The 11,277-nt window shown below is 59.1% G+C and overlaps 3 protein-coding genes across 3 annotated transcripts; 2 read left to right on the forward strand and 1 right to left on the reverse strand.

Annotated features, from left to right (window-relative positions):
- Window positions 1-546: 546 nt before the first annotated feature.
- VDAG_03668 (uncharacterized protein) lies at window positions 547-1,446 on the reverse strand (the record flags this gene model as incomplete). The annotated part of the gene is made up of 1 exon (XM_009653752.1): window positions 547-1,446. The coding sequence occupies one exon, from the start codon at window positions 1,444-1,446 to the stop codon at window positions 547-549; it is 900 nt and encodes a 299-aa protein (XP_009652047.1).
- A 1,003-nt stretch (window positions 1,447-2,449) lies between these two features.
- VDAG_03669 (palmitoyltransferase AKR1) lies at window positions 2,450-4,807 on the forward strand (the record flags this gene model as incomplete). Its single annotated transcript, XM_009653753.1, has 5 exons — window positions 2,450-2,608; window positions 2,713-3,522; window positions 3,574-3,664; window positions 3,720-4,097; window positions 4,152-4,807. 5 exons carry the CDS (start codon window positions 2,450-2,452, stop codon window positions 4,805-4,807), a joined length of 2,094 nt encoding a protein of 697 aa, XP_009652048.1.
- Window positions 4,808-9,229: 4,422 nt separating this feature from the next.
- VDAG_03670 (uncharacterized protein) lies at window positions 9,230-10,372 on the forward strand (the record flags this gene model as incomplete). Its single annotated transcript, XM_009653754.1, has 1 exon — window positions 9,230-10,372. The coding sequence occupies one exon, from the start codon at window positions 9,230-9,232 to the stop codon at window positions 10,370-10,372; it is 1,143 nt and encodes a 380-aa protein (XP_009652049.1).
- Between the last annotated feature and the right edge of the window lie 905 nt (window positions 10,373-11,277).

Consider the following 11,277-nt stretch of genomic DNA (forward strand, 5'->3'; position numbering starts at 1 on the left):
GTCGTCACCGAGGCTGCCGCCCAGGGCGAGAAGACCCTGTCCAAGCCCGTCGCTGTCGTCACAAAGGTCGATCTGCTGACGTGGCTCGTCAGCAAGAAGCTGTGAGCTGGCGAGAGGGGTTTGAGAGGCAGGCTGGCGTTTGGATTTCTCTTTTTTCATCTTTCTCATTTTTTTTTCTTTTTTTTTTGGTTGGTTTGGAGCCGTATCGAGCAGTACACACAAGCATGGGTGGAGTCGGTCGCATCAACAGGCCTAGACAAATGAAATGGAGGAACTGCATGGATGGGTAGACTCAACATCTACGACGTGTCAATCTTAATCACATGGAACAAATTGATCAAGAGTGCACTCAACAGAAAGTGAATCACACGAACACATTTGATCAGTAGTGCACTCAACAGTAGAGTTCATCACATGAACACATTTGATTAATAGTGCACCCAACAGTGAATTCCATCACACGGAACACAGATCGTGGACATTATAAATTACGTAGCGACATGTCGACTGAAAAAGGGTATCATGGTTGTCCTCTCTCTCTCTCGCTCACACGCGGTACGCAATCCACTGCCACCACTTGTCGACCGACGGGCCGTCCTGGCCCGTGACGTTTCCGCCGAGGACGTCGACGGAAATGTCAAACTCGTCGAGCTGGTCAAAGGCAAACTTGGACGAGCCGTACTCGCCGAGCCAGCTGTCGTTGGCCTCGGAGCCGAGGTCGTCCTCCTTGACGCCCGAGTCGAGCAGGGCCTTGCTGCGCGAGGCGCGGATGCGGGCGAGCTCGGCCTCGAGGGTGGAGCGGACGACGGTGGCGGGCAGGGCCGTGAAGAGGTCGGCCTTGTTGGCGGCGACGAGGACGGGGCGCAGCTGGTTGCCCCTGCGCTTCTCGTCGGGGCCGCGGAACTTGTTCTTGGCGATGAAGCGGCGCTGCAGCGTCAGCAGCACGTCGTAGAGGTACTCGGCGGCGTCGGCGAGGACGGGCTGGTCGCCGAGGGCGGCGGCGTCGACGACGAAGACGACGGCCTTGTACTGGTGCTCGTTGATGTTGGGGCGGATCTTGTCGAGGGCGTGGCGCCGCAGCTTGGGGTGGCCCGGCGTGTCGAGCAGGGAGAAGCTCGCCGTCGTGGCCTTGCCGAGGGGCGTCTTGTCGTCGTGCGCGCGGAACGCGTCCTTGGCGTCCTTGACGGCCTTGAGCTCGACGAGCTTGGGCTCGTACGACGTGTGCGTCTCGGACGGCGCCGTGCCGCGCTCGAGGAGAGACGCGAGGGCCGTCTTGCCGGCGCCCATGGGGCCCGCGAGCATGACGACAGGCAGGTTCGTGTGGTCGGGATTGCCCATGAGGACCGTGTGCAGGACGAGGGGCACGAGGAGGACGACGATGATGCCGAAGAAGATGACCTCCATCGACGGCGTCAGCATGTACTCGAACAGGCTGGAGAAGGACATGGTGGGCGGTTGCGCACTGGCGGGGGGGGGTATCGAGAGGGTGAGGGGAATTGGAAAGGAAAAAGAAGAAAAAAAAAGAATAAGAAGATCGTGAGAAAAGATCTCTTTGGGGGAGAGGGGATAAGTAGCCCTTGAGAAGGAAGCAAAAGGGTTGAATTGAAAGGGGGGGACGAGGGGCTTGGTTCGAACGGCTCGGGTTTGTCTGGATCCCAAATCGCCAGATCTCGTCTCGCCTCTTCTTGGCTCTTGCCCTCTCGACCTGCCCATTTAGGCCAGGCCTATCCAGCGTCCTTCGGTGGGGCTCTTGGGGCTGCAGTGATGCAGTGATGGGGTTGGCCAGAGCCCTGTCGTCGACCCTTTGCCTGACAGCTGTACCCCGTTACTGCTTCATTGGCCAGCCTCGTCAGAGGGTCCGAAGGCTCTGAGGTCTGTGATCCTCAGCCTCGCCAAGGCGCATTGCTGACGACAGCAATTTCCGGGGCCTCCAATCCCTAAGCTCGTCTGAGTAGGTACCTACCTGAGGTAGAGACCTACCTGGTAGGTAGAGAAGCTACCCTTCTTGGACCACGCTTCCTTCACTGCAGCCATCTCGCTTCGCATTTCATCCCCAATTGTGCACGCCTTGTATCGCATCCTGTCTTTCTCGAGGTCCGCATCCTTTGGATTCTTCTCCGCCTTGGTCCGGTTCATGAAGCGTCAATTCTCATAACCCAACCCCGATTCCATCGATACCCGCCCGGCAGTCAACTCCCGTCTGTACGCGCACGCACGACCCGCCCTTGCCGACCACGAACGAAGACAAACCCACCGACGCCCCCCCCCCCCGTCGTCAGACCCTGACCGGTTCTGTGTTTCGCCCGTTGGCTTTCTCGACAGCCGCCTCTCGTATTCGATGGACAAACCTCGAGCCACCTCCCCGTTTGTGGGCCAGTCTGCTTCCTCACCTGCTGCCCCTATACAACCCGCGAATAAAGGAGCCGCCGTCGCGCCGGCTATCAACGACATGGAGATGGGTGTCGTAGCAGACGCGCGTGCGACGCCGCCAGAAAACGACATTATGCAGCTGGCGAGGGTCGGCAACGTTGCCGGCATGGAGAAGCTCTTCGAGTCGGGCGAGTACGATGCCACATATCACGATGATGAAGGCATCACGCCGCTGCATGTACGCTATCTCCCCTTTCCATGTCTGCCCTTCCCAGGTCTGCATCGCTGCTTCGATGCGGCCCATGGTCGCCTTCTCGATGAACTTCATACTGACTGCACCAGTGGGCGGCCATCAACAACCAGTACGCCATGGCCAAGTTCCTCATCGACCACGGCGCAGAGATCAACAGAAAAGGAGGTGAATCGGTCGCGACGCCGCTCCAATGGGCCGCGCAGGGCTGCCACTACTACACCGTCAATCTCCTCCTCCAGCACGGCGCCGACCCCCTGATCACCGATGCCCAAGGCTACAACACGCTCCACATTTCGACCTTCAATGGCAACGTCCTCCTCATCGTCCTCCTCCTCCACCAAGGCATCCCCGTCGATGTCGCCGATAGCTACGGTCACACCGGCCTCATGTGGTCCGCCTACAAGGGCTTCCCCCAGTGCGTCGACCTGTTCCTCCGCTGGGGCGCCAGCGTACACGCCACCGACGAGCAGGGCTTCACGGCGCTGCACTGGGCCCTCGTCAAGGGCTCGCCCGGCTGCGTTCAGAAGCTCATCGAGTACGGCTCCGACCGTTTCGCCAAGACGGAGACGGGGAAGACCCCCGATGTCACAGCCCAGGAGCTCAACACAGTGGGCGCCTGGCACCGCGCGCTGCGGGAGTGCGGGTACGCTGAGGATGCGCAGGCGATCGAGCCTCATTTCCCGGGAGCCAAGTACCTGAGGCAGGACAAGAGGGGCTTCGTGACCAAATTTCTCTTCTTCTGGCCGATATTGACCTTGTGGTCGGTTCTCGGCATCCTGGGAGGCATGCCCATATTGGCCGGTGTCCTCATCAGCGTGGCCGTCGCATATACGTTGCAGTGGTGTGCGCAGAGGGTGCTTGACCATGCGCCACCGGGCATGAGACACTTTCACAAGACGGTATGTGTACTTCACTTGTTTCTTGGAGGTCTGGCGAAACTGACCGAGTAGCCTTATCTTGCCGGCATCTTTGCCGCCACTCTTTTCCTCACAGCCTGGAACTGGATTTTCACCGTTCTGCCGTACACGACTTTGTCAAATGGTTAGTAAAGCGTCAAGTAACCAAAAATGCTCTAGACGTTTGCTGACACCCACAGCCCCGAGCAACCCTCACTGGTGGCTCAATATTTGTTTCGGCACATCCTTGTCGCTGTGCGCGTACTTTTACTCTGTCTGCATGCGCCACGATCCGGGCTACGTCCCCAGGATGAAGGGCATTGCTGAGCAAAAAATCGTCATTGACGAGCTGCTCGGCCTGTGGAAGTTTGATGAGGCCAACTTTTGCGTGACGTGCATGATCCGGACGCCTCTGCGCAGCAAACACTGTAAGCAGTGCCAGCGCTGCGTGGCGAAACACGACCACCACTGCCCATGGGTGTACAACTGCATCGGTGTGAACAACCATCGTCACTTCTTCCTCTACCTCATCAGCTTGAGTTTTGGCATCATTTTCTACGACTGGCTTCTCTACAGCTGTATGTCCTGGTATGTCTCTCTGGAACGCGGCATCACGTACTGACCAGATCTAGACCTCAACGATGTCTCGATCAACGCCTCCGACAGCTGCAGTATCTTGTCTCCGACGCTCTGCAAGATTGTCAACGCAGACGGCTACACGGCCGTCCTCGGCATTTGGATCACGGTTCAGCTGACCTGGGTCAGCATGCTCCTCTTCGTGCAGTTTGTCCAGGTGTCGCGCGCCATGACGACCTTTGAGAATATGTACGGCATCCGCGACGCGTCCGCCACGTCTGCCTTTACCTCCACCGGCACCCCTCTCGACCCGAACCAGGCCGCGCTTGCCGCCCCCGACGGCAGCGTCGCGCCGTCAGCCCTCAGCAAACACGGCCACGCCCACCGCGGCGGTTTCATGAAGCAAATGTTCCGCCTGCTCGGCGTCGAGCCCTTCCTCGAGACGGTCCGCGGCCGTGGCGCCGCGACGGGCGGCAACGCCAAGAACACGCGCCGCAAGAAGAGGAACCCCTACTCGCGTGGCATCGTCACCAACTGCCGCGACTTTTGGTGCGACCCCGCGCCGACCTTTGGGCAGCGCGAGAACGGCGCCGCCGTGCTCGGCGGCGAGCCCGTCGATTACACGGCCATGTATGAGAGCCCCAGTCTCATGGATATCGGCCGCGGCCGGCGCCGCGGCGGTTACGAGGTCGTGGCGGCCGAGGAGGTGTAAGCGGTCGCGGCAGTCCTGAATCTGTTTTGAAGGGGTCCTGGCGTCCCCCTCTGTTCCTCTAGACAGGGCTTATGAGCCCCCACCAGAAGATTTTTTCTTCTGAGCAGCAGCGAAAGCAATAACGAACAGCAGACGCCCTGTATGTACTAATTGTGCTTGGGACGAAAGGGCCCAACGCCGGGCCGCAAAGGGGCGTCGACGACCGACACGCGTCATGAAAGAAGAAAAAAAAACCTTGGACTTGAACACAGGCAGGTGGGCGTCATACTTGTCTGCTTGCGTCGAGAGGGTTGTGGAGGTAGATGCCGTGGTGCGGAAACGGGGGAGCGGGGGTGGAAGGCGCATCTTGCTAGCAGCTAATCATGGGCGAAGGCATTTCAGAGAGCGACGGACGGGCGTGTCCGATGTATTAGCGGGTGTCGAGCTGATCCGGCTGGCGTTGATTGACTTGTGTGTGCATGTTATTGTGCGAAGACTGATTCGTGGTGTTGTGTTGACCTGGATGGTGACTTGATCTGGTCCAAGGGACTGAATTCTATTATCAAGCCATGTTCATTGTATCATCACGAGAGGGGACAATTGTTCCACCGCAATGCCAGAGGCATGTCACTTTGGCCGTGAGGTCTTTTTACTCGAGAAACTTGATGAGATACTACCACGGCACTCGTCGCCCTCCGCAAACGCTTGATCCGGCCTCGCCTCGTTGGTGCACCTATCGCCACAGGCCTCCTTGCAGAGACACGTGATCCTCCTAGCTACATCATCATGCTTCTCCCCCAGCGCAAAATATCACCAAAAAGCCCTCACCGAAGGAGCCCTCGCATCCGTCCTACTACTCCCACCGCCTGGCCGCCGTCACGAGGACCCTCACGGCGCCGGCCAACCCCGATCTCCACCCGGGACGGAACGGTACGCAAAAAGACGCTGGGGCTGCCTCTACTGTCCTAAGCCTCAAGGGTAGCGGGTGGTGTAGGGCTGTGCTGTGCCATGCGGCCCCCACCCCCGTCCCGTCTGCTGCGGTTTCGTCGTTGGCGCGGCGGGGCTGAGCGCTGCGCGTGTCCGTCATGGTGCGTTGCCAGCCACGTTAGAGAACAAAGGGGGGAAATCACAAGACTATTCATCTCTACAGTCGTACAGAGTCGCGTCTGAGCTTGCTTTACCCAGCAGCCCTATGGCTGCCAAGGAACTTGTTTCACGGCACCGCTGGGTTGCCAATGGCGGGGCACGGGGGGGGCATCCAGACCTGCAAGGCAGACTCGTAGGTTATCTTGTTTTCGTGGTTTGTCATGTTGGCGATGGCTTCCTCGTGCAAGTTTGCTTTGTCTTGGCAGTTTCTGCTTTTCGAACTCCTTTGTCTTCATGCATGCATCCTCGCCGTCAGACGACGCGTGTCCTTGGGCCAGCGACGAGCATCATGCTGAGGGCTCGAAACTCTTGGTCAGCCTCGCTGGTCTTGATTCTGCCATTAGCATGTTCAATGGGTGCTCGCGCAGCGAGAAGGAAGAGGTAGCCAAAGACACCAGCCAGTCAGCGCTGCCCACTTCTCCGCCCCCAACTTGGGGGCCGCACCCAAGCCCTGTTGAGACGGATTCGCCAGCAGCAGGGGCAGCAGCGAGCACCCAGCAGCAAGAAGCAGCAAAATCTGTCGTCGCGAGTGCACGTGCAGCAAATGTGTAGGCTGCAGTGCGGCGGCATATTGTGGCCTGTCTCCGAAGGCTGTCCCGGTTTTCCAAGCCAGGCTGCCATGGCACGGGACCGACGTGCGCCCTTGATGAAATTGTGGTGGCGGTGTGTTGCGTCCCCTGCTTTCAGCTGGCGGGGCTGAGAGAGTCCTTGACCAAAGTCCTTCGGCAAGGGGTAAGAAGTCGAAGAGGAGGACGAGGGAGCATTAGGAGGTGGTCGCCGTCGTGAACCAATGGGCACGATCATAGATGATTCCGAAGGCAGCACAAAGTAAAACTCTGCCGGCATGATGATCTCGACTCCACGTGTGTAGTACGCAGGCAGACAGACAGCCAGGGCATTGGAAATTCGACAGCGATTGCTCAATAGAATGGCCCCACGATCGTTGCCTGGGGCTCGCCAAGACTAGCGAAAGTGGAATTGGCATTGTACCTCAACCTCCCGGTCGCTGCCTCGCTCCCGGTTGCTGCCTCGCATTCTGGTGGAGACAACGGTAAGTGACGAGTGCGATGCACAACGTTTCGGCGTATCGTTCTGGACCAGTGCCTGGAGCCGATCAATCCTAGAATTGATGGAGAATGCAGGACATCTGGCGGTGGCCGTGGCCCGCGAAGGAACAGCATAGCCCACGAACGCAAAACGGTCCGTCAGCCACAAGCAGCCAGTCGTGTCGGTGACGATGTTCCTTGCAGCGGGAGGCGATATTGCTGATGCACAACATTGCGAGGCCTCAAGCCTTTTGCTTTCCTTCGTCAGAACGATAGGGCGCGAGGTACAGGCGGTCATGATTGCTGGTCAGGGCCAGTCGATCGTGGTGGTCTTACTCTGCTTTAGTGCGCCTAGGCAGGCAGTCGATCGGCTTTGGCCTCATGCAAACTACTGCGAGGCCAATCAGAACTAGCAACTTGGTCAGTCCACACAAAGTGTCATGCCTACCAGGAATGTCGTGCCAGTGTCCACCGGATCAGTGTCCATCAGACCAGTGTCCATCAGACCAGTATCAATGGGACCAGTGTCCCGGGTGGCCTGCGAGGAAAGTGGAAAAAAGCCATTCGTGATGAGTCAATCGCGGGGCCGCGGGGGTGGAGGAACGGTACCGAGCAGCGGTTCTGGGCATCTTTCCCTCCACAGGCTATTACCGAATTGATATTCCAGTTCCCCCAGGTCGTTGTCTCGCGGGGAGGCGAGTGGTACTATGCACCAGACTGGGACATGGACGGGGTGTCAGAAGAGAACAAGCGAGGTACGTATCGCGAGCGCGTCTAATTATGCCTTGCGCGTGGCCGTGCCTCTGGCGGCCCTCGTCTGTTTTACTCCTGGGCCTCATGTTCCTGGGCCTCATGTTCCTGGGCCTCATGCCGGCGGTCGGGTCAGTCTGGGGAAAAGTGGTTTCGACAGGCGCTGGCAGCACCAACAATGCGGTTCTCGGACTCTCCGTGGCGAATCCAATGCGAACTGTCCAGTCGACAAGAAACAGACATCCATAGCAAGGGGGGGTGATTCTCTTAGGGCTGTGCTATTTTTGTGAGTGGATTCGCACTGACAGCCGCTTCGTACGGGGGAGAGGGGGGTTCTCGTCCTCATCCGGAGAAGGTTGGTGGTCTCTGCTCTTCGTGGGTGGAATGAGCCCGCCACTCAGATGGCTGGTGACCTCGAGAGCATCGATGGCCTCTTCGAAACACGCGTCTAATCCTCGACCAGAAACGGCCGCGTCTTTGTCTCTCTGCATGGGCGGTTCCTGGCAGGATTCACCTGCCGCGCAATTGGTATCCATCAAATCTAGGACTCGCTGTGGTTTTGGTGGTTTGGTGAAGAGTCTCCGTGGTTGGTGGCAGTACGGACGCAGATGCACGCAAGAGGTGTGCCGCATGATCATTTCCCAGTGTCCTGTGTCCTACGGTCTACGGGTTTAACTGCACCCCCGTCATCATCGTCATTTGGCAGGGAAGATGGTCCATGCTCAGCCTCGAGTGAGGCGGTGCGGCTGGGGATTCCTGGTGATTAGACCCTGCGCCTACTCCCCTCTAAAGTCGGAGGCGCACCCCTAGGAGACCCTTAGGGCCACAGGCATTCCTTCCCCTCCTGCCTCCTAGGCCTCCCCGTCCCCCTCCTCCCCCCTTCTCCCCCCAGCTGCTGGTACCGAGTACAGGTACGTACCGCGCGCCGCTGCGAGAGTGCCTTGGCGAATGAATCACAGGCCTCCAGGCAGCCAGTCCTCAGTGGGTGCAGTGCTTGCAGGGGCTAGGTACCCCTGGCCACCTTTTGGCAGGAAGGGCAAGAAATGAGCAGGGGGGTCACTGCCGCCAGCAGAATCCCACCACACTACAGACGCAGGCGCACCTCCCCCATCCTCCTCGAGACGCGTCGATATAAGACTCTCACATACCGCCTCTTCCTGCCATCACGAACTCCTGGTCCAGACCTTCCTCTCACTGCTACAACCACAACCGACACCACCACACACTACTCGTACCGCCACCAATTTTTTTCCACTTCACCAACCATCCACGAACACTCAGCCCTCCCTCCCTGGCATATAACGTTGGATCCCCTCTTCAGATGTCCTCATGTACTTGAAGCCATCCGATCGTCAAAAAACCACACTCAACTTTGACACTGCCGACTGATAACCCACAAACAACAACCATCACCACGCCCTACGTGCACATCACCAACGAGTTCCTCACCAGGCGACCAAGCCGACACAACCACACTCCAGAGGCCCCCCAAACCGCCACCATGTGCACCTCGGAGCTCTTCACCACCAGGTACGCCGACGGCACCGAGAAGCTCAGGCGCCAGGACAACCGCTGCTCTCAGGTTCCGCCCGGCTTCCTCTGCGCCAACCCGCGCATCGTCAACCACCCCACCAACTACGAGACCGCGGCCTCATCACACCTCCCTCCCACCCCGCGCCTGACGCCCTACGGCTCCCCGCGCCCCTCCACGCCCCTCGCCTACTCGTCTGCCAATGAATCTGATAACTCACGCCGCAGCTCAGACCGCAAGCGTGTCTACATCTCTGGCCAGAAGGTCATTGACGTGACTCGCAAGTCTGGCAAGGCCCGAGCCCGTGACGAACGCATCATCATCGTCGACGGGCCTCCCACACCCCGCACTCCGCCTCAGCACTTTGGTATGCCATTTACCGCGCCTTCGTCGCCAAGGACAGGATACCAAATGGCATCTTCCCACTATGCTCGCCGTGAGAGGGAGCACGACACACTCCGCCCCGTCATTGTTGACGAGAGGCCGAGCCGCCATGTCCACTTTGACGCAGCACCCGCCGCCTACCAGCCCTCCAGCTCCCGCCGGCACCACGTGGCGGAGCCTACCTACGTTGCCCCCTCGTCTGACGACGAACGTCGGCGTCGACGCTCACGCCGCGAAACACGCTATCACGATAACGAAGAATACCAGCGCCAGGCTGACCATGAGCGCGCCGCCGAGCTCGAGCGCATCATGGCTGCCCGCGAGAGCCGCCGCCAACCCCAACAGGAGGCTGACCCCGAGCTTGACCGTAACATCCGCAAGGCCGAGCGCATCGCCCGCCTCAACGAGCGGATCGATGCCCGTCCTGCCGTGCCCATCCCTACCCTGAGGCGCACAGCAACCGACTTTGCCGGCGAGGAGCGAGAGCGTGAGCTGCGAGAGGCGGTCCGCGGTCTCGACCTCGGCGACAGACCCCTACGACGTTCTCAAACAAACACTGCTGTGCCCCGCCGCGAAGCGCGAAGGGAGCAGCAGGCCATCGAGGAGGAAGAGGAGGCGCAACGCAGGCGCCTGGCTGAGAGGATGATGCCGCGCCGACGAGCCACAGTGGGCCCCGGCAGCAGGCGGCACCGAGTCCTGTACGATGATGGCGTGTACCGTTGGGAGTAAGAAGGTTGTCGCAAGCGGCTGTTATTTTTTCGTGCAACATGTCATAGACATTTCCTTTGTCAAGCGTTGCATTTCGGCCAGGATGATAGCACTGGCGGCGGGGATCTTGGGAACGCCCGGTTTTGGCGATTAGGATACCACATGAGATTGGCACATCTCCAGGGATTGGATAGTTTAGAATCTTGGAAACCAAGCACGATTCTGCACTCCACACATTTTTGCCTGCAACCACGTCTCGGGTCTCTGTATGTCTTGTGATGGTCTTGATGGGTGCATGTCTCACTCTTTCGTCAACGTCGTAAATCCAGGGGGGGGTGAAAGGCACGGTGCCAAGCGGTGCATCTTGGTCAGTCAGGATACGAGGCCCCTGGCCCCGGCCATGTCGATCCCCGCGTCTTTCGGGGACCGTCGATCACCACGTCTGTCTTTCCCCACGCGTCCGCTTCACCTTTTGGCACATCCAGGGTTCTCGAGCGCACTGTCCTTTTGTCCCATCCTGGCAACGCAAAACCAAGGAAGTGGCTGACATGAGTCGTCCGCTTTTTTTTCTTACTCTCTCTTCTCTCTTTCTTTTCTCCAAGTGGCTCGCGAATCGCCTCGCCTGCTTGCCGATTCGTCACCGTCACTGATCGCACGACTGCAGGTGGCAGATCTGGGAATTTAGGCCGGGGTCATCCCACGACATGTACAGAATAGAGCCTAGGCGGGACAAGCGCAGGCAGGCAGGCAGGCAGCGGGAACGGGTTTACGGGGGTTCATTGTATTTCAAACGCCCCCCCCCCCCCCCTCATCGCAGGCGGGGAGGGATGCCTGGAGATGGCCCCGGAGTGGTGTGGTCCCGAGTCTTTTCTTCTCGATCAAGAGGGGGGGTGGGCGGAGGTGGTACGCTGGTTTTTTTGACGAAA

Source organism: Verticillium dahliae, genomic scaffold (assembly GCF_000150675.1).
Source record: "Verticillium dahliae VdLs.17 supercont1.6 genomic scaffold, whole genome shotgun sequence".
NCBI classification, from domain to species: domain Eukaryota; kingdom Fungi; phylum Ascomycota; class Sordariomycetes; order Glomerellales; family Plectosphaerellaceae; genus Verticillium; species Verticillium dahliae.